Source organism: Lissotriton vulgaris, chromosome 2_1 (assembly GCF_964263255.1).
Source record: "Lissotriton vulgaris chromosome 2_1, aLisVul1.2, whole genome shotgun sequence".
Lineage (NCBI taxonomy): Eukaryota > Metazoa > Chordata > Amphibia > Caudata > Salamandridae > Lissotriton > Lissotriton vulgaris.
The window spans coordinates 211,424,082-211,449,937 of NC_141687.1; the positions used below are offsets into that span (position 1 = coordinate 211,424,082).

At 44.9% G+C, this 25,856-nt stretch overlaps 1 protein-coding gene across 6 annotated transcripts in view; it reads right to left on the bottom strand.

Annotated features, from left to right (window-relative positions):
* Window positions 1-25,856, bottom strand: part of LOC147729852 (TATA-binding protein-associated factor 2N-like) — a 601,338-nt gene that overhangs the window by 145,242 nt on the left and 430,240 nt on the right. For all 6 annotated transcript variants that reach the window (XM_086954762.1, XM_086954760.1, XM_086954759.1 and 3 more), the window contains 2 exons: window positions 25,170-25,299; window positions 11,251-11,349 (listed from right to left, as the gene is read on the bottom strand). In XM_086954762.1, the coding sequence (XP_086810888.1) occupies window positions 11,251-11,349; window positions 25,170-25,299 (229 nt within the window). The remainder of the gene's footprint in view (window positions 1-11,250; window positions 11,350-25,169; window positions 25,300-25,856) is intronic.

Here is a 25,856-nt window from a genome sequence, read left to right on the forward strand (position 1 = left end):
CTGATATACATTGCTCTAGGGGTCTCATATGCAGCATTGCAGTGGGAACAATGGATAAATAGGATTCCATAGAAAAGAGGAGGGAGGAGGCCTGCCAAACTTTGATTTGCTATTGTTTAGCAGGAGAGGACATTTGTCTAAGATAGAGGGTACTATATCCTCCAAAGTATACACTTCTTCTTCTACATGTCAATTGTGGCCAAAACAGATGCCGCACACGAGTTGGAACTGAGTTTTGAAGACTGATTAGGAGGCCTAATTTTGTTTAGTAACATGGATGGTCTCCTGCACTCCTGTTTCACCTCAACGTGAGCTTTGATTAGGCAATCATCCACATACGTCTAGACAATTATCCCCTGCCTTTGTAGGTAAGCAATCGATACAACTAAAAATGTAAAGAACATGCATGGGACTGACGTGAGGCCAAATTACTGTGTACTGGAAGTGTGAGTTTCACACCATAAGGATCCGATACGGCCGGCCTCTGGACTCACGGTGGGGAGGAGCTCCTGGGGGGGGGGGGGGGGGGGGGCTGTAGCTGTTGTTACCCAGACGGGACCCCCACAACAACAAACCCTAAAACACTGCCCCGCTGGCCATGACGAAGGACAGGCCCCTTCGAGGCGCCCAAACAAATAAAAGAATGCAGTATTCAGTGCGGGGTCCGGCAGTGACAGACCGCCTCAGACCAGTCCTGGACCAAGAAACGCAACAAGACGCCACGGCCCGAGGCAAGGCTGACATATTGGCAGCAATTTGTGATTTCATAACGGCGCTGAAAACCAAAATCGACAGAATGGCCATGGATATTAACCACTTGTGCCTAGACCTCCGCAAGGTGGCGGTTAGGGTTACGACAAATGAAGATGACCTGGCTGCACTGCAGACAGAGGTCAGACAGCTAAGAGAAACGGTGACGACCCTTCGAGACCACACGGCTAGACTGGAAGACAGGGCGGAAGATGCAGAAGGCCGGTCACGAAGAAACAACCTCCATTTTCTGGGATTCCCGGAAAAGGCAGAAGGACCGGCGGCGGACCTATTCCTGGAAGACTGGATTTGCGCAACATTTCCAAACCTCCGACTCTCCAAAATGTTTGCAGTGGAGAGGGCCCATAGATCGCTAGGACCGCCGCCAAAACCTGGAGCCCTGCCTAGAGCCATGATCGCTCGCATCTTTAACTTTCGGGACAGGGACGCGATCCTGCAGCACATACGCACTAATGGGCCACCCAGATTTGAGAACCAGGAGATTCACATATTCCCAGACTACACGAAGTAGGTACAGGACCTACGTAATGGCTTTCTGGGTGTCAAACATCGGATGCGGAGTCTCAACATCAAATATCGCCTAATGTTCCCGGCCAGGCTTCGAGTACAACATGACGGCAAGGTGCGTTTCTTTGATAACCCGGCGGAGGCCACTGATTGGATGGACTCGCTGGGCTTGGCCGGTCTCGATCTAAACCAAAGTTGGCAAGAACAGAGGAGGCAGAGCGGGCGGCAGCGGTACCGACAAGGACGAACGGAGGAACAACGGTTGAGAACCCAGGAGCCACCAGATGAAGGCCGTATCATGGTGGGACGAGATGGCACACTCCTCATGGAACGGGAGGCGATTCCCACACAAAACCAGTTCTCGCCACTATGCCTGGTAAAGGAAACACAATCGGACACAGGGGGTGCCACCGGCCGGTTGGGAGCGGGCCCTGGAGAAGACTGACTGGTGGGCTGAGAGCTGGGTTCGAGGGGGTCTAGGTCATAGACACAGTTAGTACAAGCGCTGCAATAAGGGGCACTGGGCTGCATTACAAGACATGAGTGAGGGGGCCAGAGGGCCATGGGACACGTTGGAGGGGGTGGGAGGGGGGGGGGGGATTGGGTGAATATTTGTTGAGAGGGTATGTTATCCTGCCAAATGGACAGTTTTTGGAAAGGCCGGCTGTAGTGTGCTGAGGCGATCCGGGTAGACCTCCGGTCGGGCGGGGCCACGCGGTGCCAGTCAGTCCACTCCTTTTGGTGGCTGAGAAGAGGGGGACTTTGTTTTTTTGATCTTACGAAAGTAAAAGTGTTTTTTTTCCTTTTTCTGAGATTAGTTTCCTCAAGTTGGGAGTGGTGATGTGGGGGGAGGGTGGTGCTTAGGGGCGGGGCTCTGAGTCCTCAGACCAAGGTTGGGTTATGAGACTGAAGTACTACTGCCTGTGGGTGGGGGGGACAGGGGATCACATTTTGGTTTTGTTGGGGATGCTTCTGGGTCTGGGCGCTGCTGTACGGGTAGGGGTCTGCGACAAACTGATTCTGGGGGGTCATGCTGCAAAGTGGAAGGGGGTCCCCTACAGGTTTGTGGGGCTCGGCGTTACTCATCACAGTGGACTTATGCAAGGGGACACACAGAGATATAGACTGATAACGTTGAATGTGCAGGGGCTCAATAACCGGGTCAAACGGATTCGGGTGGCAACCTATCTTAGGCGCTATGGGATCAGTATTGCGCTGCTCCAAGAGACGCACTTGCGGAGAGACTGTCTAAAATATGTTCAACGTAGGTGGAGGGGCCAATTCTTCACTACCTCATATTCGGGGTTTGACAGGGGCGCACTTATATGGGTGCTCCGGGGGTTCCCTTTAAAGCTTTGCATACCACGCAGGACCCAGAGGAGAGGTTTGTGCTTGCGGCAGGGACGCTGGATGGGCGTAATGTATGTGTGGTGAATGTGTATGCCCCGAATAGTGATGATGGGGGAGGGGGGGTTTAAGTTGAGTTCTGGGGCAGTTGGACCTGGATCCAGACACAGAGCTGATAATAGCGGGAGATTTTAATTGTGCCCTTGGGGAATTGGACAGATACCCCCCAAAATTGGATACTAAACCCAAAACCAGGGAAGCGATAGACCAGATGCTCCAAAACTATGGCCTATTGGATATTTGGCGACATCGGAATCCAGAGCGTAGGGAATACTCGTGTCACACACCCGCTGCCAATACCTATAGTAGACTAGACTATTTTTTTATCCAACAGGCGGCGGCGCATAGGATAGCGGAAACGCAGTACCTGGCCCGCTACTTGTCCAACCACTCCCCACTGTTAATAGCGTATTCACTGGGCCGACCGCGGTCTAAGATACCGCTGTGGAGGCTTAATACTGAAGCTTTCGGGGACCCGACCTATAAGTACACCATTCGAATGGGCTGGAAACCTATTTTGAGACAAATTGGGGCTCGGCCAGTTCCAGAGCAATTGCCTGGGATGCAATGAAAGTGGTGCTACGGGGAGTATGCATGTCTACAGAGGTGGGAGTTAAGAAAGTGCTAGAACGCGACCTACGCCGTCATGAAGAGCACTTGGCTGCTCTAGAGAAGGAGCTTCCAACGAATAAGGAGTGGTTGGCGCAATGGGATGCCACGCGACGGAAGATTGGGGACTTATGGGACTCACGAGGTAAATGTAATAAAAATCTGAGCAGGCGCCGCTAGTATACGGAAGGCGACAAGGTGGGTCGGTTATTGGCTCACCTGATTAGGGCAGAGACGCAACCCCTCCCGATCCTGGCACTCAAAACCGACCTGGGCCGGGTGGTCAATACACAACACGAGATCAACAAAGCATTCTGGACCCACTTTGTAGAATATACTCGGAGCCTGACCCTTTTGCAGGCCCAGAGGTAGTGAAGTCTTTCCTGGCGTCTGTGGAGCTACCCAGTGTGGATCAGGCGAGTCAGGAGGCATTGGGGGTCCCCTTTACAGGGGAGGAGATATGGGCGGCGATTGCCCACCTGAAAACTGCTAAGTCCCCTGGGACGGATGGCATGGCGGCAGAACTGTATAAGGAATACGGGGCGGTCCTGATCCCTAAATTATTCGAAATTATGGAGGAGGCTGGTGAGTGCGGACAGCTACCAAGTTCCATGAGGGAAGCGTTGATAGTAATGATTCCCAAACCTGGGAAGAATCCCCTGCTCCCTGGTTCATATAGACCGATTTTGATGCTGAATGTGGACCTTAAAATTATCAGCCAAGTCTTGGCCAAGAGGCTCCTTCCCTATCTACAACAACTGGTCTATGAAGACCAGTCTGGTTTTATACCAGGCAGGAACACACTGCGGAATATCTGCCGCCTCGCCCACGTTATGCAATCATTGGGGGTGCGGGCCCATCAAAGCACCTTAGTATTCCTAGATATCGAACAAGCGTTCGACTCGTTAAGGTGGGACTATCTCTGGCAGGTACTACTAAAAATGGGCCTAGGTGAAGGTTTTGTCAATTGGACTAAATTGCTCTATACACAGCCTGTGGCGAGGGTCCGCACCGGTCGGTACGTGTCAGATGTAATATCCCATGGCAAGGGGGACACGGCAAGGGTGCCCGCTTTCCCCCTTGCTGTTCGCCCTGGCAATGGAGCCATTGACCTGCCACCTTCGGGGGATACTGGAGGGACAGGGCATCCGGATTGGGGGCTTAGAGCATGTTGTATCCCTATATGCAGATTTGCGGCAGCTTCTGGACTGGACTGCGAAGACAAGACTTCTGGACTGCGAAGACAAATTCGCAGCTTTACGCAATAGGATTGGAAAATGACAGGGAGTTAACCCAGCGTCCGGTGCTGGAATTCCCCTGGGCAGCGGACCCGATCCGGTATCTCGGGATATAGATCGGCAGGACTGAGGCCACCTTTTATCTCCATAATATGGGGAGGATTATCCTGGGTTTACGGGGTAGTATCGTCTTCTGGAACACACTCAACCTCTCCCTCATGGGGAAGATCGCCTTGATAAAGATGGTGGTCCTGCCTCGTTGCCTCTATACAATGCAAGGGTCCTTCTTTGAACTCCCGCACAAAGTATTCAAAGAACTGGATGCACTCCTAGTCCTATTGTTATGGAATGGGAAGAGATGCCAGGTTAGTCTGGAGACTATGAAGCGTAGGTGGGGAAAGGGGGGTCTAGAAGTCCCGGATCTAGAGCTTTATTACTTTGCGGCACAATTGCAGCATGCTATATGATGGCTGGACACGGACCGCTCCTGGGAGAGGTCATTGCTAGAGGGTACCTACGGGGATCGACAGCTGGGTGCACTCCTTTGGCGGGCGGGGGGACAGTGGGATCAGAGTCCCCCACTTGTGAGACTCGGGGCGACATTGTGGAACCGAGTGATACGACGCCTGATTCGGGGTCGAGCGTTTGCCCCGGAGGCTGACTTCTGACTCATGCCATCCTTTGCCCACATAGACCAGGTGATGTCCATGGACAAATGGAAAGAGGGGGGGCTGCCTGATGCTGTCAGACCTTTATCCGGATAATACATTCATTAAGTATCAAGAGGCGGTTAGTAATTTTAAGCTGGATCGGGGCAGTTTCTGCAGTATGCAAAGATAGCGGCGACGGCGCGACATCTATGGCCCTCGTTCCCGGAAGCCCCGGAACACACTCACCCCCTGGTTATGATGCTCGCCGTGGCTGGGGTACGAAAATTTGTGACTCATCTTTATAGGGCGCTTCGGGAGGATAAGCAGAATAGCCCCCTAAAAATAGAAGATACTTGGCAACGGGTGTGTCCGCAGGAGATTACCCCTCGAGACTGGGAAAAGATACACAAAAGGGTCGGGAAGGTGTAGGTATGCAACCGATTTAAGCAAATTCAATACAACATAATACATATGACTTACCTCTCACCCAAGTGACTACATGCCATTGATAAATCCAGAGATCCTCACTGCCCCAGGTGTTGTTGTGCTCCAGCGGATTTCCCGCATATGGTGTGGCTCTGCCCAATGATTATGGAATACTGGCGGTTGGTCCTAGAGGACCTGACCAGGATAACGGGGTGGGTACTTGACCTGGAACCGCACGCTTGCCTATTGGGCTTGATTCCGCGAGATCCTAAGCGCAAGCTGAGTAGGAGGTTCCTGGTCCTAGGACTAGTTATAGCTCAAAGGCAGATTGTAATACATTGGCTTGGGGAAGTGGACGACATATCTGAGGGAGTGGGCACTGGCAGAGGAAGTGCATATACGTAACACCAGGAGAGATCACGAAGTACCGGAAGTGCTGCTGGCGTGGGGAACAATGATACAAGAGATAGGGGGACTCTCCACGCAATCCACACAAGCAGATGAGGAACAAGCAGATGGGAGGGCCCAGACCCCAGAGAGCAGACACAAGGAGACCCAGTACAGCTGCTATGCATTACAGACCTTGAGATACCCAGACCCAGCTGGGGGGAGGGAGAGGGGGAGTGGTTTTGGTGGAGGGAGTAGGGGTGGGGAGTGGTCAGTTACAGTTATGTTGTGGGGACGTTCATAAAACTGTGTAGGAATCCGGACCAAGAGTCTCTTCCATGGTCCAGTTCTGTGCTCCTGATTTGTATTGATATAAAATTGTGTTCCACCTCGGCTGAGGTGACAGGGACTGCTGCTGATTATTGTGTGTAATCTGTTGGGTATGGAGGAACACCTAAAAAAGAAATTAATAAAAAAAAAAAGGATCAGATACTGCCTTCTGATGCTTTGCTATAGGGATATAGTAGTATGTCTCTTGCACACAGGCCTATCACACGCATCCAAGACCCTTTGATTTAAATGTCGATACAGATGCAGAGCCACCATCCGAAATTCTTCTCATTCAAATTTTTGTCGGAAAGTGAGGATCTAGAATTAACCTGTGTCACAATCAGCCGTTTCTCTTGAATTGGGAAGTACCTGAAGTAAAGTCCTTGCCCTGTTTGCTTAGATGGCACCAGCTCAATTTCTTTAACAGGGAAGATGTTTCCTTTCTCAATATGGTGAGAGAAGTGTGGCTCTGGGGTTAGAGGCGGCAGACCTGGAGCTTGAGTTCGGCCCGGGACCAGGGTTCAATTCCCCGCTTCGGCGGGTCTTGGGCTCAAAATTCCACGGACTCGTTAATTCTCGCTCCGGTGCCTTCTCGACTCACGGGTTCACGCTTTGCGACTCTGGGCAATAGCTTGCTTAATCTCCACAACGGCCCCTCGCGGTGGGATGCCTGGCTTTCACCTTGTGGATACCCTACCAGGGTTATCTCACAGGGGAATACCAGAACGGGTTCCCTAAGCAAGCGCTGAGATGCCCCAGGGTAAGTCGTGCGCTATATAAGTTTCATTCATTTCATTTCATTTCATTCATTTGGTGCTCTATTGTTTTGTTTTGAAGTAATAGGCAGTGGATTGGACTTGAAAGAAAGATAATCTATGACTCTCAATCATTTGCACCTATCTGTGACGATTAACTGCTAGAGTTTGAGTTTTTTTTTTTTTACTATTGGTACCTATTGAGTTATTGGTCATGGTATTGCAGTTGACATGGCCAGTGGGGGACTGAAGCAAAAACAACAGTTGATGGACAGAATGCAGAACAATGTCATACATTCACCCCATTACAAGGAAAATTCCTCGTATTATGAATAAAAGTGACAAATAAGGTCACTGCATGACATTACATCACCACATGCCTTACTAATTGCCAAAAGCGACTAACGGTAATAGTGACTGAAGGGATCTTAGTCCTGATAAACGACAATGACACTGAGTGGCTGAAATAAGTTGACGTGTTTCTAAAGACAGTGGTCCCAAACATTAGGAAAGATAGGACAATCCAAATGAATATAGACGAAAATTGAAATCTATATTTGCTGTCCAGCCGGACAGATTTTAATAGCATAAATAGTTATATGTATCCAAGTTGTTAAGCAATTTCCAAGCGGAACACAACCTATGTCCAACTATCACATATGTGAAAACATATGACATACATATAAGGCAAGAAAGGGCAGTCTGTAAGTGCTTCAGAATTATAACAGACGATTAATATTAAAAAAAAATAATAATGAAATAAGTTGACAGCATAAGAGATTATAGGGCAATAATACTACAATACCATCAGATAGAATGTTTTTAATCCTGCTAGGAGGCCCAGAATAAGTAGATAGGGACACTCAGAAGGTAGTTTTAATAAGACATTGCACGGTGGATCCCTTTGAATTTTTCTTTGAAAAACAAATAAAAAGACTATTGTGCAGGGGGTATTGTAGCATGCCCTATGATGAAGCATGCCAGAGAGGGTGATAACTGATAATATTTGTTGTCGTACCCCCACATCCCCATTTTGAGTGCATTAGGTTTAAAGTTTGGGAGGACGGCTGAGGAATTGTACCTCTCACCCCTTCTTTTGTGTGTACATTGAAAGGCAACTGCCAGTACAACGCATGGGTAAGTGAAGCTGAAGGAGCCTTAATGTTATTGGTGTCTATTTTCAAAGTTTCCCAATGCAAGCCTATCATGCTGCCTTTTTTCGCTAAATGGTAGAGTTTTAAATTATTACCATTTTGCACATCAGATACTGCAACGCTCTCTTTGAATAGTCTCTTCTGGACAACTACCATTCTTTCTTTTTGAAAAATCTTTCCTTGGCTTTGCTTCTAAAGAGTGCTGCCCATGAAGAAAACATACGGAAAAGTGCACCCTGTGTACATACTTCTATAGACAAATATTTAACCTGAAGTCTTCTGGGGTGTACCCATGCAATGGAAAACTATATGATTATCAGTGATGATCCTATAATGGAGAAACTCCTATTCATAGTAAAGTTCTCCTTTGAGGGCATGTTTGGTATTCCAGCATTTAGCAATTCTTTTGCAACTAGAGAGAAAAAATTCATATGGGACTTGAATTAAAAAATCTGTTTCTGTACCCCCAAGCCACTCCCAAGGACAGATGTGTGCAGAACTGGAAATGTCAAAACTTGATGGAAATAGCATCTAGTTAAATTGAGCTATTTTGTAACGAAAGAACCCAAAAATAAGTAAAGTTTTGTTTTACTGTGTTAATTAGAAAAAAAATGTAAATCGAAAAATGCTGCAAGTCTAAAAGGTTCTGGATTCCTGCATGCAAACAATCTGTAAGAGAGTTGATGCGTCACAGTGCCAGAGAAGAAAGACTAAACTAAGAAGAACAGTTATGACTAATCAGTATTCTATAATAGAAGACCAATGGGGGCAAGGATATACGAGACAGGGCAATGTATGTAGGTAGAGAAGATTGGGGTCAAGAACAGCTTCCTGAGAGATATATATATATATATACACATATATATACCAAAGTTCGACTTGCGCTGCCTTACTAGTAAGCACCGCCTGCCACAATCTGGACACGGACCCAGAGTAAGTGCTTCAAGAATCTTTTATTGTTCCCTAATGCCAAGACTCGTTTCGCAGCCACAGCCGCTTGCTCACTCGACAATGGGTATTGCTCAGAAAGTGCAATTTAAAGTGACAGTGCATAATTACCATATCGACCACGTGATTAGCTAAAAATAGAGCTAAAAAACATAGTCATCATTTCCATAATATATAAATATATATATATATATATATATATATATATATATACTAGCAGCCCGTCCCGGCCTTGTCCGGGAGCAACAGGCTTCCCCGAGCCCCGCCCGCCCCGACATTGTCCAGCAGCCCGGGCCCCCGCCCATCCCGTCCCCCGCCTGCCCCGACATGGGTCCCCTTACCTCAGCCACCTCTCCTCCCGCCTGTCCGCTGCTCGCACCGCCGCTCCTCACATCACCGCTCCACCCCCGCGCCATGTCCGCCGCTCCCTTACCTCAGCCGCCGCTCCTCCAGCCTGTCCGCTGCTCGCACCGCCACTGGCCTGTCCGTCTCTCCTCACGTCACCGCTCCTCCCCTGCGCCATGTCCGCCGCTCCTCGTCGCGATCCTGGACGCTGCTCCTCCCCTCGCTCCTGACGTGAGCACGCACGTCGCGGCCGACGCTACTTCGGAGGGACTACTTTTTTTTTTACTGTCAATTTTTTAAATAACGTTTTTTTTTTATTTATATAGCCTATAACCATCTACACACCCTGACGATTCCAACGGTGTATCGAGTGTGTAGATTGGCGCTGTGGTTCCCGAGTTTACCCGCCTCAAAGGCTGAAAGTTCTTCCTTTATTATAGTAGTATAGATATATATATATATATATATATCCAAAAACACTTTGCCACCAACTGTCGCTCCTCTTTACCTCGGGTGCCTCCTTACCGTACGGTGAAGTGCGTTACGATATATACAAGATTCGGCGTTTCGACGTTGCCGCCTTCGTCAGTGACGAAGGCGGCAACGCCGAAACGCGTTTGTTGACTGTTAAAGTGTGCACACGGGAAAATAAACCTGGCGTAGAGACTACGAAATTTTGACTGGAGTGTCCTTAATTGTGAAGCAGTTCATGGGCACTGTGTATATGTGTATATATATATATATATATATATATTTATATTTATATATATATATATATATATATATATATATATATATATATATAGAGATCTCTCTCTCTATATCACTATCCATCTATATCTATCTAACAATCCATCTATATCTATCTATATAACTTTCCATCTATATCTATATAACTATCCATCTATATCTAACTATCCATCTATCTATCCATATCTATCCATCCATCCATCTATCTATATATCCTCCAGATCGCTACCTTTCTAATTTACAATAGGCAGCATTAGAGAATATCGATTTTTTTACTGTACAAAGTGACATTTGTGCTCATAAGAAAAACTTTTCTTTTGAATGTTCATTCTCAATTTTTCAGTGCCCTGGTGCTTTCACCTCTACTCTGCATCTTCATGTCATCGCTTCCAGCTTTAATCTTCTACTGTCTCACAGCTTTTCCATCCTGATCTTGGATCAGACGTTTACCAACATTCAACACTGAGCTCTCAATCTCTCTTCCAAACCCAACAGCAGAAAAGGTTATCTGAAGTTGGCATCTATATATTGATGCACTCTGGGCTTAAGTCTGTCGTTACAGCTAGTCTTTATTATGCAACCAATAGATGCTGGAATAATGTAGAGTATGTTGGACTTGAAGAAGATTGATGTTGCTACGATATTGGCTGCACAAGAGAACAGCCTTATCAGGCTGGCAATCAACAACAGCTCTCCCCAGTGGAATGAAATGAACCATATAGTCGGCAGACACAGATATCCATAATATAATACAGAGATCCAGTCAGGGTTTTTTTTGCTGTGAAATCCGAAGTATAAGTACTGGCCTCTAACTACGCTCCACATAGTGCAGGATAGACTTCACCTAGATTTGATCAGACACAAACACCCCTCAATCATGATTTGTAAATAATACCAACCCACTAATGTGAGACTGTCGAAAGGCAACATGCAACAATAAAAAAGATCAAACAAACACATTTATAACACTTACCTCCACCGCCACGTCTGCCTCCACTAATGCCACCTCTAATGAATTCAGGCCTCCTTGTCGCAAACGAAACTTTAATGATAGTACCGTGAAATTCTTTGCCTAAAATAAATGGGATTATACAACATGTGATTTACAAAGTTTCAGTGAACTTGATCTGCTAAAATATAGAACACAATGCATTGCATCATGTGCTGACAGATCAAAATCAAATCATAGAAGATGAATTAAACATGACATTCTGCCTGTTACTGAAACAAGACACAAACCTGAAACTCTGTTTATCATATAGGCTAGTGTTACTTATAAGCACTGAAAATAAAATACTAGCAAAAATATTAAGTAGCTAACAGACTGCAACCAGTGATGCCATAACTGGTGTTACCTACCTACGAAGGATTAACTGGCCAACAATCCATTCTCCTTAGTTTGTAAACACTAAAAGCCATTCTCCATTATGTAGATCCAAGCTCTCAAGAGGTAGCAATACTGTTGGTTTGCTAAGAAGAAACTTGACTCTTTGGAATAGCCTTTATGCTGGAGGTAATATGTTCTGCTGAGGAAGGTGAACTCTTCATGAAACTGATTGAGCTGCTTTAAACAGTGCCATGCGGCAGAGTTATTTTAACTTGCCACTTGTATTAGTCTTGGCTCCAGAGTCATTGGTGGAGCTATTAAGCAACAGATGCTCACAATGCTGCATGTGGGTAAGGGTGAGACTATCGTGTCATTTCACACAGATAATATTATACATCCAAAGCTTAAATACAAATATCAATCAAATCAAAGTGATGTGGTTTTGAGGCTATTTTGGATTCGGCATCAACCGGGGAAATCGAAGGTGTTTCTGTTTACATGTACATGTGAGGAAAGTGCCTTCGTTCTGCATGGTTGGCCCCACTTTTGCTGAACTGCTGATGTACTTTGAGTGTGCCCCGGGCTCCTGCCAAACAGGTACCCAGGGCCTATGTTCTTTCCCTAAAACTTCATTAAAAACAAAACCCAATTGGCACTCTCAGTCCACAGGTCAGCCAATGGAAATGGTACCACAGGCACCCAGGGCAATTTGACCAGGGAAGGCCTCTAAGGGTTGCACCTCTAAGGGTTGCACCCTTAGAGGCCCTGTACCCTTACTCACACACACTGCCTTTGCAGGTTGCGTGTTTTGGTGCAGAACAAAGTGAAGAGTCGACATGGCACACATGCCTATGTGCCATGCCTACAACCCACTGCCCTGGCATAGATCAGCCACCCCTTTAGCTGGGTGCACTTTCCCAGTGGTGAGGGTACAAGTGCATGAGCCCTGTACCTCTACAGTGTCTAAGCCAATTCTTAGACATTGTAAGTGCAGTAATGCCATTAATAGTATATGGAGCTGGGAGTTTGTCATTACGAACTCCACAGTATCGTAATAGCTTTACTGAAAACTGGGAAGTTTGGTATCAAACCTCTCAGCACATTAAACGCACACTGATACCAGTGTGGGATTTAATGAAAAATGCTGCTCTCTGGGGCCTGAAACAATGCACATCCTGGGACGAGGTGCCAAGCCTCCTACTCCAGGATGGGCAGGGATCCAGAAGGGAAACTTCAAAGGCCCCAGGTCACTTGCTGCTTTCAGCAACTAGTCCCCACTGGTTCTGACTCCCACTTTGGGAGGAAGAACCGGCAGGAAAAGCAAGTGAGGAAGAGAAGTGTGCCCACCTCTGCCAATTCCACCCCTCAGGTGGGGGAGGCGAGGTGAAGAACAACTCCCAGTCTCCGCCATCTTGCAGATGGGGGGACTCAGCCAACCACGGACAGGCTCATGCCCCCCTCCCACTGGAGGAGGGACCCATTGGTCTCTGGTTTTTACCTACCTGTTACACCCCTAAATCTAGTATTTACCTTGCTTCCTCAGACAAGAAGAAACTACAATAAGAGGAAGAAGAAGGACCAAACAGCTGTGCAGCAGCTAACAAGAGGAAGACGCCCACTGACTTGGCCCCAGCCCAGTGTGTCCTGCAGCCAGCAACCTTGAAAACCCCAGAGGACTTGCCTGCCTTCAACCCCAAAGACTTTGTCTCCAGTTAACACCAGATTTGTTCATCTGCAACCTCTGGCTCCGGCCGGACACAGCGAATCCGCCCCTCTCAGTACCCGCCATCCACCGCCCGAGCTCAAGTGGGCAAACACCACAAGGATGTCCCCCCGGGAATCCTGACCCGAGATCCGGTGACTCCTGACCTGCCTCAAGCCTCCAGACGATGCCTGCAGCCTAAATCCGGAAGGTCCCCCCCAACCACGACCAGGAGCTGGTAAGACGATCTGACCCCATAAGGCACCCCTGCACCAGACTCCCCACGGCCTTGGGTGCCCAAACCCACAGTGGCTATCCAACCCCTAACTTCCCAACTAACCTCTTGAAGTGTTGGTCGTGCCCAGAAGACCTTTGTCCGCAAGTCTGCAGTGCCTTTGCAAACCACAGGTTACTCATTGAAAACAAAAGGGCGCCCAACGTCGAAACAGCACCTTGCACCCGGCCATCCTAGTGCCACTGAGGGTGCACGTTTGGTGCTACTTTCTTTCCCCATTTGTCCTGACCTAAAGTCCAGGAGCTTTGCTCCCACAACCAAGTGGCCTGCTTGCCAGCAGTCACCAACCGGAGGCCCCATAACCTCCAGTGGATAACAGTGGGCCTCAGCACTCTGCACCTGGCCGCCCAAGTGCCACAGAGGGTGTAACTAGAGTGCATCCTTGACCCTGGGGGACCCCTGAGTCTACCCCCAGACACTCAACTCCCACTACCAAATACTTACCTCAAAACCGATAGCACTATTTTCCTCCATAGGATAACATTGACTGTTTTTCTGTGAAAGGTTTCCTAAGTGTGGAGTTTGAGAAACTAAAGAAATTCTTTAAAATTGAATAATATAATAAAAACGATTTTCAGAAAATGTACCAGAGTAGTATCTAGGTATACTACTCTGTGTAAACCTAGTAATCTCAAAAGTTACTTACCTGCTATTTTACTAAAAAGCCTATTCAAGTTTATGTACTGCATTTACTAAGTATTGCATTTCGTTGCATCCATACTGTAAATCAAACCATAGTGCATATACAATTATCATTCAGACTGTATTTCAAATGCATTACTACTGTAAAGTATGTATTGCTTACGTGTGCCAGGCTTGCTTGGTTCTAGAAAATAAAATAACTAAAAGAATATTTTTATTCAAAAACGATTGGTCGGAGGTTCAGTCTGAATGTGTGAATTAATTTGCTGACTGAGTGTGTACAACACATGCTTAACACTGTCCTCTGATACTGCCTTACTGCTCAACCACACTACCACAAACAGAGCGTGAGGTGCTATCTAACTTCACCTCTGCCTACCTTTAGGGATCCACTGGACTCTGTGCACACTACACCTCACTTTGGTATCGTATATACAGAGCCAGCTTCCTACAACGTGCAGTTGCCACAGATCTTGGAGTCATGGCCTGACCCCAGACACCACAGGCAAAATTCTTTCACCAGCATCTGCGCGCAATAGTCCTTACAGAGATTGAAATCGGTCATGTTATGGGGCAACATAATGTGAAATATATGGAAGAAAAACTCAAAGAATGTGTTTCTGGGAAATGAGAGAAGCTGTGTATGGTGTCACTGCCAGAAAGGAACAGACTTCAGTGTGTAGAGTGGCACCCATAAATGTCCCACATATTACTTCCTGAGTGAAACAGCATTAGTGTGGAGCCGCACAGCGCCACTTTACAGCATGCAGAGGCACTATTGAAAAGTTTCTGGATACAGTCTGACACCTGGGGAATATGCAAAAGGAGAGGAATCTGCGCCTAGAAGTCAAAGCTCTACCTTTGTCTGTAAGACTGGGCTATAACATCTGCCATTGGTGAGAATATTTATCTTCCTTGTGCATGACAATGAGGGATTCTTCCACATAATGGAAGTTTCTATACAAAGTATTTTGGGTACAGACTTCGCATATTAAGGGATTTAACACTTGACCAAATATTTTTCAAAACTCAGTGGGAAAACATCCATCCCAGTGCTCTCTCTCCGTTTGCATGCTTGTTCTAACATCTTTATTTCAAACTTGCTAATTGCTTCGCAGGTCATTTCAGACTGCCAAAATATTTACATATATTTATAAGTAGATTTAAATAAATGTCAGTAACTTTGCTTTCATTTTATCTTTTAATTCTTCTTCGGTGACATTTATCAATTTCAGACTGCATCACCATCTTTCACTTTTTTGCATTTTCTTTTTTTTTACATTGACTTGTCAATACCTGATGCCCGGTTTAGGCTGATACACTAAAATGTTATCCCACCGTACTTTTCTGACCCCCAAGTGTGGTAGTAAAAATGTATCAGACTAGATCTCCGGACTGCCTCCAGTGTGTGATGGTAAGGGTGACATTGCCAAAATAACTAATTCAAACTGCACACCCTCCTTCTCCACTTGCACCGTTTTGTATTCTACCTTTGCAGTGAATCAATGTGTGCTGCTTCATGTATGGGATCTGCCACTATCTCTGAAAAAATCACTTGCTAGGCTTGCTGTGCAGAAACCTTCTAACTTTATGAAGTACACTGTGCAATTACCCGAGAAGGTTCAACCCAAATCTAATCAGCTTGAGATATGTAAAACAAAAATTCTTAATATACATCACAAGAACAATATCGCTTTGTGTTCATTGTATTTTTCAATGCAGTACCTCAAAAGATACTTGAAAAAAACACGTTACTGTGATTAATCCTTTTCCTAAATGTGCACATCTATACATATGTAAATTGTTAATAACCATGAATAAACAGTATAACAAGTATATTTCTAAGATGGCCCCAATGCATTTCGGGTTGTAAGAACCTTTCTTCAGGGGAGCACGTTCATGAGAACGGTCAAACAATGATTGGCGACCTGCCAGAACACATACAAGAAACAAAATATGATTATAATACCAGTATCCCTGGTATTCATGAAGCTTTGATATGTCGATACACCATGTCTCGCATCTACAAATTCTTCCACACCGTTTTTGTTGTTCAGTATGTAATTTATTCTGGAAGGACAATCATGAGTTCCATACTGGAAAGTGAAGTCTGTTTCAGTTGGGTTCCATAACATTCAATTCTTTAAGATCCAATAAGTCCATGATATTTACTAATACAGATATATTACTTTGATGTCTATTTTGTGTTTTCCTTTTTTGGCAAAAAACGGTCCAAAGTCAAATCCACATCTCCACCAAACACTAACCTTTCCTCTAAGTCAGTGATACTAATCTCTATCCCAGATCTGCTGATATTAGCGAAGAAACATCTAAAAAAAAAAAATATTTGCTAGAATAACTATTCATTTAAATATTGAGTGAATTCTTAAATGGAATTTGTACCTTTCTCGAAATGTCAGTGGCCTATATATTGCCCAGAATATCAACTTCTCGGATAGTCAAATGAAATTCCCCCAGTATAAACTTAACTCTGTATACAAAATTCTATTTAAAACAGTACTTCCACACCAGACCAAGTATAATAAAACATATCAGCTGGATAGACAACTTTTATGAGCAAGCAACTTCCCAAACAGGAGTTGATAACATTCATCATCGAGATCCACGTTTTATCACAGCATGCTGGAATGTGCACACTTATCAACTCATTGCCCCAATATATAGTTTAAGACTGTCTACATCATAGTAGGGTGACTATTTTTTTCCCCTCAATTTATTAAGTTCATTTGTCTACTCCTGGTTAATAATGTTATGATGTATCATTCAGTTTATCAGTGTGCATTGTTAAACATGCAACACATATTTATAAAACTGCATGCATGTCCTTTCTTCACATGTTAAAAGAGGTTTAGTAAGAAAATATGCATATGCAAGAGTAAAAGTGAATCACTGATATTACCTAATAAGTAGATTTTAAATAGTCTTTCAATTCCGACCATCCAAAACACACACTGACCTTCAAAAATGGGCAAAACTGAATGTATTACTAGCGATGTGGCTGTTACAAAATCCTCAGTTTACTTTTACTGGCATAATTAGCCACTAATATTTTGGGTCCACATATGGTTGAGAAAGGGGTAAAGGGCTATTCCGTATCCATTTTTCTGCACTGCTTTACTGGAACCGGAATGTCCAAAGCTTCCTCAAAGGACAGCTGGCACTTGGGTGCAGAAGTAGCAGTAGGCTCTGGAGGGTGGGCAAGATTCTGACCCATATAGGGATGAATGACCAGTTATTTCTGCCTTGTATCAATTTCATCTTGTGGAGGATCGGTTCAGTGCCAGCACTGACATGGGATTTCCTGATTGATCCTGAAGTTTCGGCTCTAAAGGCACCTTCGGTTTCAGCGCAGAGGTAGATGTAGTAAACATCGAAGGTCGGCTTGGTGTCAGAGTAGCGGGCGCCATAGGCGTCAGCTTTGAGAACTTGTTTGACGCTGTGTGGAGTGTCCTGAGTAAGTGGTCGGTGCCGAACATGGCGCGAAGGTAGTGGCAGTCTGAAAGCCTGGATGGTTGTGTGCCTATTGAAGGAGGGCTGCTCAACTTCACTCACAAACTGCTAGGCTGGCAGCAGATCCTCAATTTCGAGCTTGGAACTCGAGCCATCTCTGGGGCAGAAAGCTTCTTCATCTTTAGCAGAACGTTGTGGATGATGTTCCCCCTCATTATCCTCGTGGCCAAAGCAGTCTGGAGTATCACTGCAACCCCTGCGTGACATTCCAAGGCTACAAGCTTGACGGCCTCGTTGTGCTCAGGCAAAATGCACAAATAACATTTTGGGTTTTTTCCATGGCAGCGAGGACAGTATCTGAATTGGTGCCGTTCCTTACCTTCAAGGTATGGTGGAAAGACGCGGCTGAGATGCAAGTAGGCCCTGAATAGAAAGTACAACGCAGGCCTGGGCGATCCAAAACACCACTCAACCAAAGTAACGACCATTGATCCAAGACGAAAAGTAAAGGGTGATGCTTTAAAAGAACAATACCAACAGAGGGGAGGAATCCATGCAGACCGAATAGAGCACTGCCACAGTGTCGACCCGGAGCATGGACGCACATGTCCAAACCTGACGGCAGAAAGAAAAGTATCTAACATTGGAGTCGATGACCATGCACATTACCAGCAAGAGGAGGAATCACACTACCTTGTGACTCAAAACTTCTTTGAAGAAAAATATCTAGCACACCTCTGGTCCCACATCAGATGACAGAAGTATGCACAGCATGCGGATCTACAGCCACTTGTCTAAAACATTTTTTTCCATAAAAATAGAAAACGATGAAGATCAGGCTGGTTCAGTCCCAGGGTACACCAAAAAAAATTGAGATGATATAGTAACTGGAAGGTTGAAGCAGAGCTCCACCAGGGGACTCCCTCACACACAACATGCAGTAAAAAGGTGACCTATTTTCTCTAGAATGCGGTGAGTAGTAGATTGGGGTCAGGAAAGAGAAGTAGTAGAGCTGCCACTTCCACCTCAGTGGCTGAAGTTTGCTTAAAATGAGGTGGGGGTGCTGCTAGGCAAAACTGTTGTTAAGGCCTATCGCCTTTTTAACATAGTTTACCACTTTTTAAGATAAGCAGAGATTCCCAGCCTGAAAACGTGAAATGATGCAAGCATGTGATTATACAAAAGATCCAATGCTGGAGAATATAATGCTGATCATCTGTTCAAGAACACAATCATGCCAACCCAGTGTTATTTATGTCCTCATCCCATTACCTGGCAGTGCACAAAAGCATGGACAGAACTGTACTTAAAGATAAAAGACTGTATCAGGAGTATTAATGTTTAAATTATTTTTGAATGCAGTGACATGCATGCTTCAGTCTGATAAAAAGACCACCAAGGAGGCCCCACTACCAAAAGTTCAGAGCTTATTCAACTTTTTTAAACGCTACTTCTGGAAAACTCCCAAAAGTCGCGAAACAAGCGTGTGGAGCCCTTCTTAGCGTAACTTTGCTGAGCCGATCCACTAAGAAGACAGATAAAAATAGGAGTACAGCATTCTAGTCAATCAATCAATCCAGTTTATTCGATTAACTAAAATCATAAAAGTACAAAAAAACAGATACAAAATACACATCCCATAAGACATAAAAACAAACCAAAAGTATTACAATGATTTTGTGAATGTTTAAAAAGGAGCGAAATATATCAGAGTAACAAATTCATAAAACAGTGACAATAAAATGTATACCATGTTTAAACTTAGACATCTTTTTTTCTTGATTCGAATAGCAGCAACAAGAAAACAGGCTACATTAAATATATCCCAGGGGTTACTCAGCATTTGGAGATAAAGTAACGCTGGTCTAACTAGTAAAAAGCCCTTGCCAATCAATAAAGGCTTTCAAAACTTCCTCTGAATATCGTTGTAATAATTACAAAACATCATAAAGTGTAAGGTGTTCAGTACGGAGAATTTATCACACTGACAGGGGTCAGCGTCCTCTGGTTTACACCACCCATGAAAATCACCCAGTGTGAGGTGGATCAATTTAAGACGGAACCTAGTCAGAAGCCAGCAATGTAAAGGCTTAGTCACAGTTATCAGATAGGGTTCAATTGACAAGGTGGTTTTACTCAAGAGATGAGCCCTAACTGACGGTTTCTGTAACTCCAAATCTTCCCGTTCCATCGTCTGTGTGTTCAGAAATTTCATTTTGACCCACTTCACATCAGCCTTACAAATCCTTTTGGGTATCTCAAATATTTCTGGTCGCCCTATTTTATGAAACATACTCTTAACATATGATAACCACTTGATATTACTGTCTTTGTCCAGTTGGATAATATCTTTCAAAATCAGATGATTTAAAGTCAATTCTGGATTTAGCCAGGTTTAAGCCAGCACAGAAGTGGAGCCAGACTCATGATATCCGAGACAAAGCCCTGCACTAATTCCTGATGGACGGCAAAGGTAGATGTTGATTGAGGTACAGACAAAAGTCTACGGAGAAAGATATTTTCAGCTAACTTAACTCCCGGCTGTTGTTTAAAACCCCATATAGAAGAGCCATAGGCGGCAATTGCCAGACATTTAGATCTATATATCTTGAGGATGGCCTCTACAGGCCTAGCCCCCAAGCACTGGGCAAATCCTAATAGAGCAGCCATAGATCTAGTGACAGACAATCTTTAGGCTTTATCTTGGGGAACCCATGAGCCTTTATCATCGAATAATACCTCTAGATATGTAAAAGAGGTAACCCTAGACACTTCCATACCATTACAAAAGGACGGCTAAACTTTCCAAGTATTTTTACCAATTATCATAGTATGTGACTTTCCATTGTTGACGACCAAAACTAGGGACTGCATATAAGCTCCAAAAGCGTCCAACAGTTTCTGGAGATCCATCGCAGTACGAGCTAGGAGGACATCATCGTCCGCGTATAAGAGGACTGGAATCAGATACTCTCCTATACGCGGGATGTCGAGGCTCGCCTCCCTTAAAGATTTGTCCAGGGCATTAATATAAAGAGTGAAAAGTAAGGGCGCCAGTATACACCCTAACTGACGCGAAGAGGTCCTGATGAAGGTCAGCCAAAAAAATAAACTAAACACGGCTCAAGCCCATGTCCAACAGGATGCTCCACAGCTTAGACCTGTTAATCAGGTTGAACGCTGAGGACACATCCATAAACGCCATGTGCAAAGAGCCCTCCTTAGCCACAGTATACTTGCTAATTAATAGGTGCAAGTTAAGACATTGGTCCATAGTGCTTCTACCTTGCCTGAAGCCATACTGCAGGTCTGATAGAACCTTATTGTCAATAGCCCAGTCTGTAATTTTAACTAAAACCACCTTACCCAATATTTTTACCGCCGAATCAATCAGCGATATGGGTCTGTAGCACCGCGGGTCCCCTCTCTGGCCTTTTTTTAAAAACTGGAATGATAATAGATTGGCTCCAGGATGCCGGAAACCCATGCATACCGGAAGCATTAAAAACATTAGCCAATATTTTTACCCAGAATTTAGGTTCACATTTGTATAGAACAGCAGGGACTCCGTCAGGTCCAGGGGCTTTATTACTGGAAGTCTCTTTTATAGCTCTCTCAATATCCTCCTCACTGAACACTAATGGGACTATTGCCTGTCGGGGAGGTGGGCTAGCAATGGAAGACGGTATTGCAATGGAGCCATAAATTGCCCCAAAATGATCTAACCACTGTGCTTCTGTAATATTACAATTCTGCGAGTCATTCTCCTGAGAAGAGAAAAAGGGGGCATTTACAATAGCCCAGAATCTAGAACTGTCTTTTAAGATCTCTACAGATAAGAAGGCATTCCAGACCTCAGACTTTATTGCTGTTTTTCGAGAATGCACTACTAACTTAAACTGATTTCTAAGGCTCGCTACCAAAGCCTTATCTCGGGGTATGCTTTTCAAAGCTGAAATTAATAAACGATGAGCACTCGCGCACTTCTCATCGAACCATCTAATGTCACGATTCCTTTTAGTCTTGGTACTAATCGTCAGATCTGCTGCAATCTGACTACATAGAACCGCAAAGGACCAAAACCTTTGGATTAGAAGAGTCAGCGCACATAGCAAGGTTCCCTTCAGCCTTCAAACAAAGATCAGAAAAAAAGAATCAGGCGTTACTTTCGACCACTTGAGCCTCCTCCCTTGGTCACGTGTTACCAGACAGTTAGCTCCATGGATTTTCCCCCTCTAACCCAAGATGCCCACACTTATGTCCAAGACTAAGATAACAGGGTTCTGGTCACTGGAAGGTGACACCTGGCATTATAGAAACTACTTTATCTATCAACCTAGGGGACAAAAATATATAGTCAATATTAATGTCTTTATTCTTAGATTTAAAGTTGGGACACCTCTCTGGATGACTAAAACAACCAGGTTCAAAAAGATCAGCTTCGGCCAAAAGGTCCTCTTGGGCCTCCCCCCCACCCCCGAGGTAAATGTTCAAAGTGAGGAGTCACCGAGTGACTATGTCCTAAGTGATCATCAATCTGACAATTTAATTCACACAAATGAACATTAAAATCGCCAATTAATAATACATAATAAAAAGTGGATTGTTTTAGCCTATATTCTTCTAAGAACAATTTACGAAAACACAAGTGTTGATTCATGAAAGCAGATTCCCCATAGTTATAAAAGTTTACCAGTAATAGCTTTGAGTAATTGGGAACAGTTACTTCTACTACCAAGCAGTTTGAGTAATCAACCTCTAAACTTTTTGATGAGCAATTTAGTTTAAGTGAGAGGTGGAGCACTAAACCCCCTATTGCTCTACCTGCTGAGGCGAAGCGAGCAGGTTGAAAAAAAGACCTAAACCCATCCAACCAGAAATTAGCCCCAGTATCCCAAGTTTCCTGTAACGCTATTATATCATAGGGTTTAATAAAATCCAACCAAATCGGATCATCTCTTTTTGACCTCAGGCCCGCGATATTCCAGCTAAATATGCTACAGTTTAGTGCAGTTTCGCCTCCTGTGTCAATTGTAACAGGGCCCTTGGGTTGAGGATCAGCATTACTACCCTCTTTCCCATTCAGTCAACCGTTCCCGTCCAATTGTGCTAGAGGCGAAAACCTGTTTAAGAGGGGGAAGTCTCCCTCAGGCATCCCAGGCAAACAGGGTACCAGATGTGATTGTGTACATAGCGCCCTAAATTGATTCTCAAAACCTGACGTAGAGCTTCTTCTGTGAGGGGGACAAGTTAGGGGCTGAAGACATCTGGTTGAGTCTGCCACCTTTACTCCATCCCATATCTAGAAATACTTGCTGGGGGTTAGAGAAAATCCAATGGCAATGCCCTGATGTCACCCCCTTTCAAGGTAGACGAATCCCGAAACAGCCTGTCAACAACAATCCGATTATTAAAGTTGACTATAATACAATCACCAGCTACCTTTATGGGACTGGTTCCCACCCAGGCTACCCTTCTAGCCATTATGATGTGCGCAGAAATCTCAGGATAGCCAGTACAATATTGGTCACACCAATGTTTGGTTTCACGTATCAGGGCCGCCGTGGATTCCCTGTCAGGGACCCTAACAGGGGGAACTCCAACAAGAACCGCAACCAAGGGGGTGGCTTCTGGAGGAAGATTAATTCTACTATCCTTATGACTTGTTTTATCAATCTGGGGGACCCGCTTCTCAATATCTGACAGCAACAAGCCAGCGGGTTGCAGGTTATCTAAGCTAGGGATACTTTGACAAACTTCGCCACTGGTGCGCCTAAGATTTGATCCTCAGCACTCTAGCATCAGAATTAGATTTTACCCCTCTCCCCGGGAGTTGATATAAGGGCTTGCCTAGATAATTCCCTCGAACCACCCGCTAAAGGAGGATTAGGTAACAGTTCCGCTTTTGATATACCTTGTGTGGTATACTTTATATCCTTTTGAAAGGAGTCCAACCTCTCACATTTCTTCTTAAGGTCCTCAACACATGTATTAAGAGTATCAATAACATCTTTGGCAATGCCAGTTAATATGCACTGAAACGGCTCACTAAAGAGCTCCTCTATCAAGTTCAGTAAAATCAGTTGAAGATTTTCATCCAGCTTGGGCGACAGTTTCGTGGGTCCTTTTTTTTTAACACCTTTTTGACGTTTACTGGGTTTTCTGCTGGTGCCCTTTCTCTCCTCAGGAGCCCCCATTGTACCCAGTGTAGGTCGATCTTTATCAAGAACGGGTGTTTCTGCAGTAACAACCTCTGGCAAGACAATCTCATGGGATTGGGTTTCCTTCCTTGTGGTTGGGGTACTAATCAATACCACCGGTTCCAATGGTAGGGAGATATGATGTAAAGATTCGACTGCCTCGGACCCTTCACCACTAGTTTGACTTGTACCCAAGCCCAACTCCTTTTCAGCATTAGCAATCTCCTTATTCAAGGCTCCCACGGCCGAGGTCAGATAAGATATTATTGAGGGAGTCTTTCTGGGAATTATAGCCTTTAAACCCTCCTGCTCCCGGTAGCCCAAATGTTTGCGCTTACCCATTTGACAAGCGTTAGGGAGGTGGCCCAGCCCAGCCTCTTCCTGGCTCTGATGGGTGCAGACGGGCCCGCCCTTCGCCCACGTGCGTTCTGCGCTGCGGGAGGTGCAGGGTGAATATGAAGACCTCTGGCGCCCTGTAATGACGTCCTCCACTCGTGCCGCTCCGAGGCCGCTGGGAGATGTAGTCATCAGCTGGCCGTTCCCCTCACGGCTGAAACCAGGGGCAGAGCAGTGCAGATGCAGATCAAACAGCCGTTCCCCTCACGGCAATGGAAAGACCAAGGTAGGATGATTCACGGAGGGTAATACAGCCGTTCCCCTCACGGCATGAATAAAGGAGTTTTTCACGTGTCACTTAAACCCTGCCTTGCGGGGCGTTCAATCTGCGCATTCGCAAGTGATCGTATCTCCAGCATTTTTAATTTTTCTTCACCATGACAATGCAACTACTTCATCTAACCACTTGGGGCACTTCTAGGCTCCGAGAGTAATCCTCTTGATTGGGTTTAACCATCCCCATTAACCTATGTTACACCATATATATATGTACGTGCGATCTGGGAAAGTACTTGCACAATGTTCCACAGAACTGCTATGTTGATTGATGCACTCTATCACAGGAATGGTTAAACCAGTTTTTCAAAACTAACTTTATTGTTCTTTCTCCAGTTCTTTATGATCAAGGGCCAACAGATATTGTCATTTTATTAGCCTGGTTTGGTCCATACGGTATTTTTTATTTTGTCTGTAACATGTATTTGTCTTGTTTGCTTCAAGTGATTCAGTCTTCACATGAGTCCAAAGCTAATAAGGTGCGGTTAGCCGAGGATACCCCACAACCTACTTAGAAGATGTTTTTAAGTCTCTATTTGGCATTGTGAAAAAAACCTGCAGACAAACGCACAAAAACACTTACCATCAAACCAGTCGATGGCTGCTTTTGCTGATGGTGGATCATCAAATGACACTGTTGCTTCTCCTTTTGATTTGCCGGTGTCTTTGTCCGAATAGAGATTTATCATGGGCTGGCCAGTCTTCTTGTTGGTCTATAATGCATAACAAATACTTACTTTATGTTTTACACAATGACCTCTAAATAAAACGAAAATAAATCAGGCATATTCCAATTCCAGTGGTTATTCTCTTTCCCTCTCCTTCTACCAACTCTGGTGCACATTTGCAGATGTAAAGTGTTTCAAAAATAAATAAAAAAGTGAACACAAACTGATAATCAACCTTTAGGCAAAAACATTACTCCCAAATAGATAAGACTCTGAATGACTTGTGTAATAGCTGGCCTCAAAATACTGCACATACTCTCAGTTAACCGAATAAAATACTATACTCTGAATCATTCTTATATTAAATATTTGGGATGCAGAAACCCAAAGTCCATGCTGGTCTGCAGCGGCCTGGGGGAGTGTGTAGTTGATTCATGAAGGCCATTAATAGGCCTTCATAAATGCTCCAAAAAAACAGAGAGAGTACACTCCTATTCGAGAAAGCAATTTGTTCTGGTGCTTGTGAAGTAACAAATAGCATTTTAATAATATTGTGTACATTGTCCAGCCTCAATTTCAAGAGCAAGAGAAAAACACAAAGA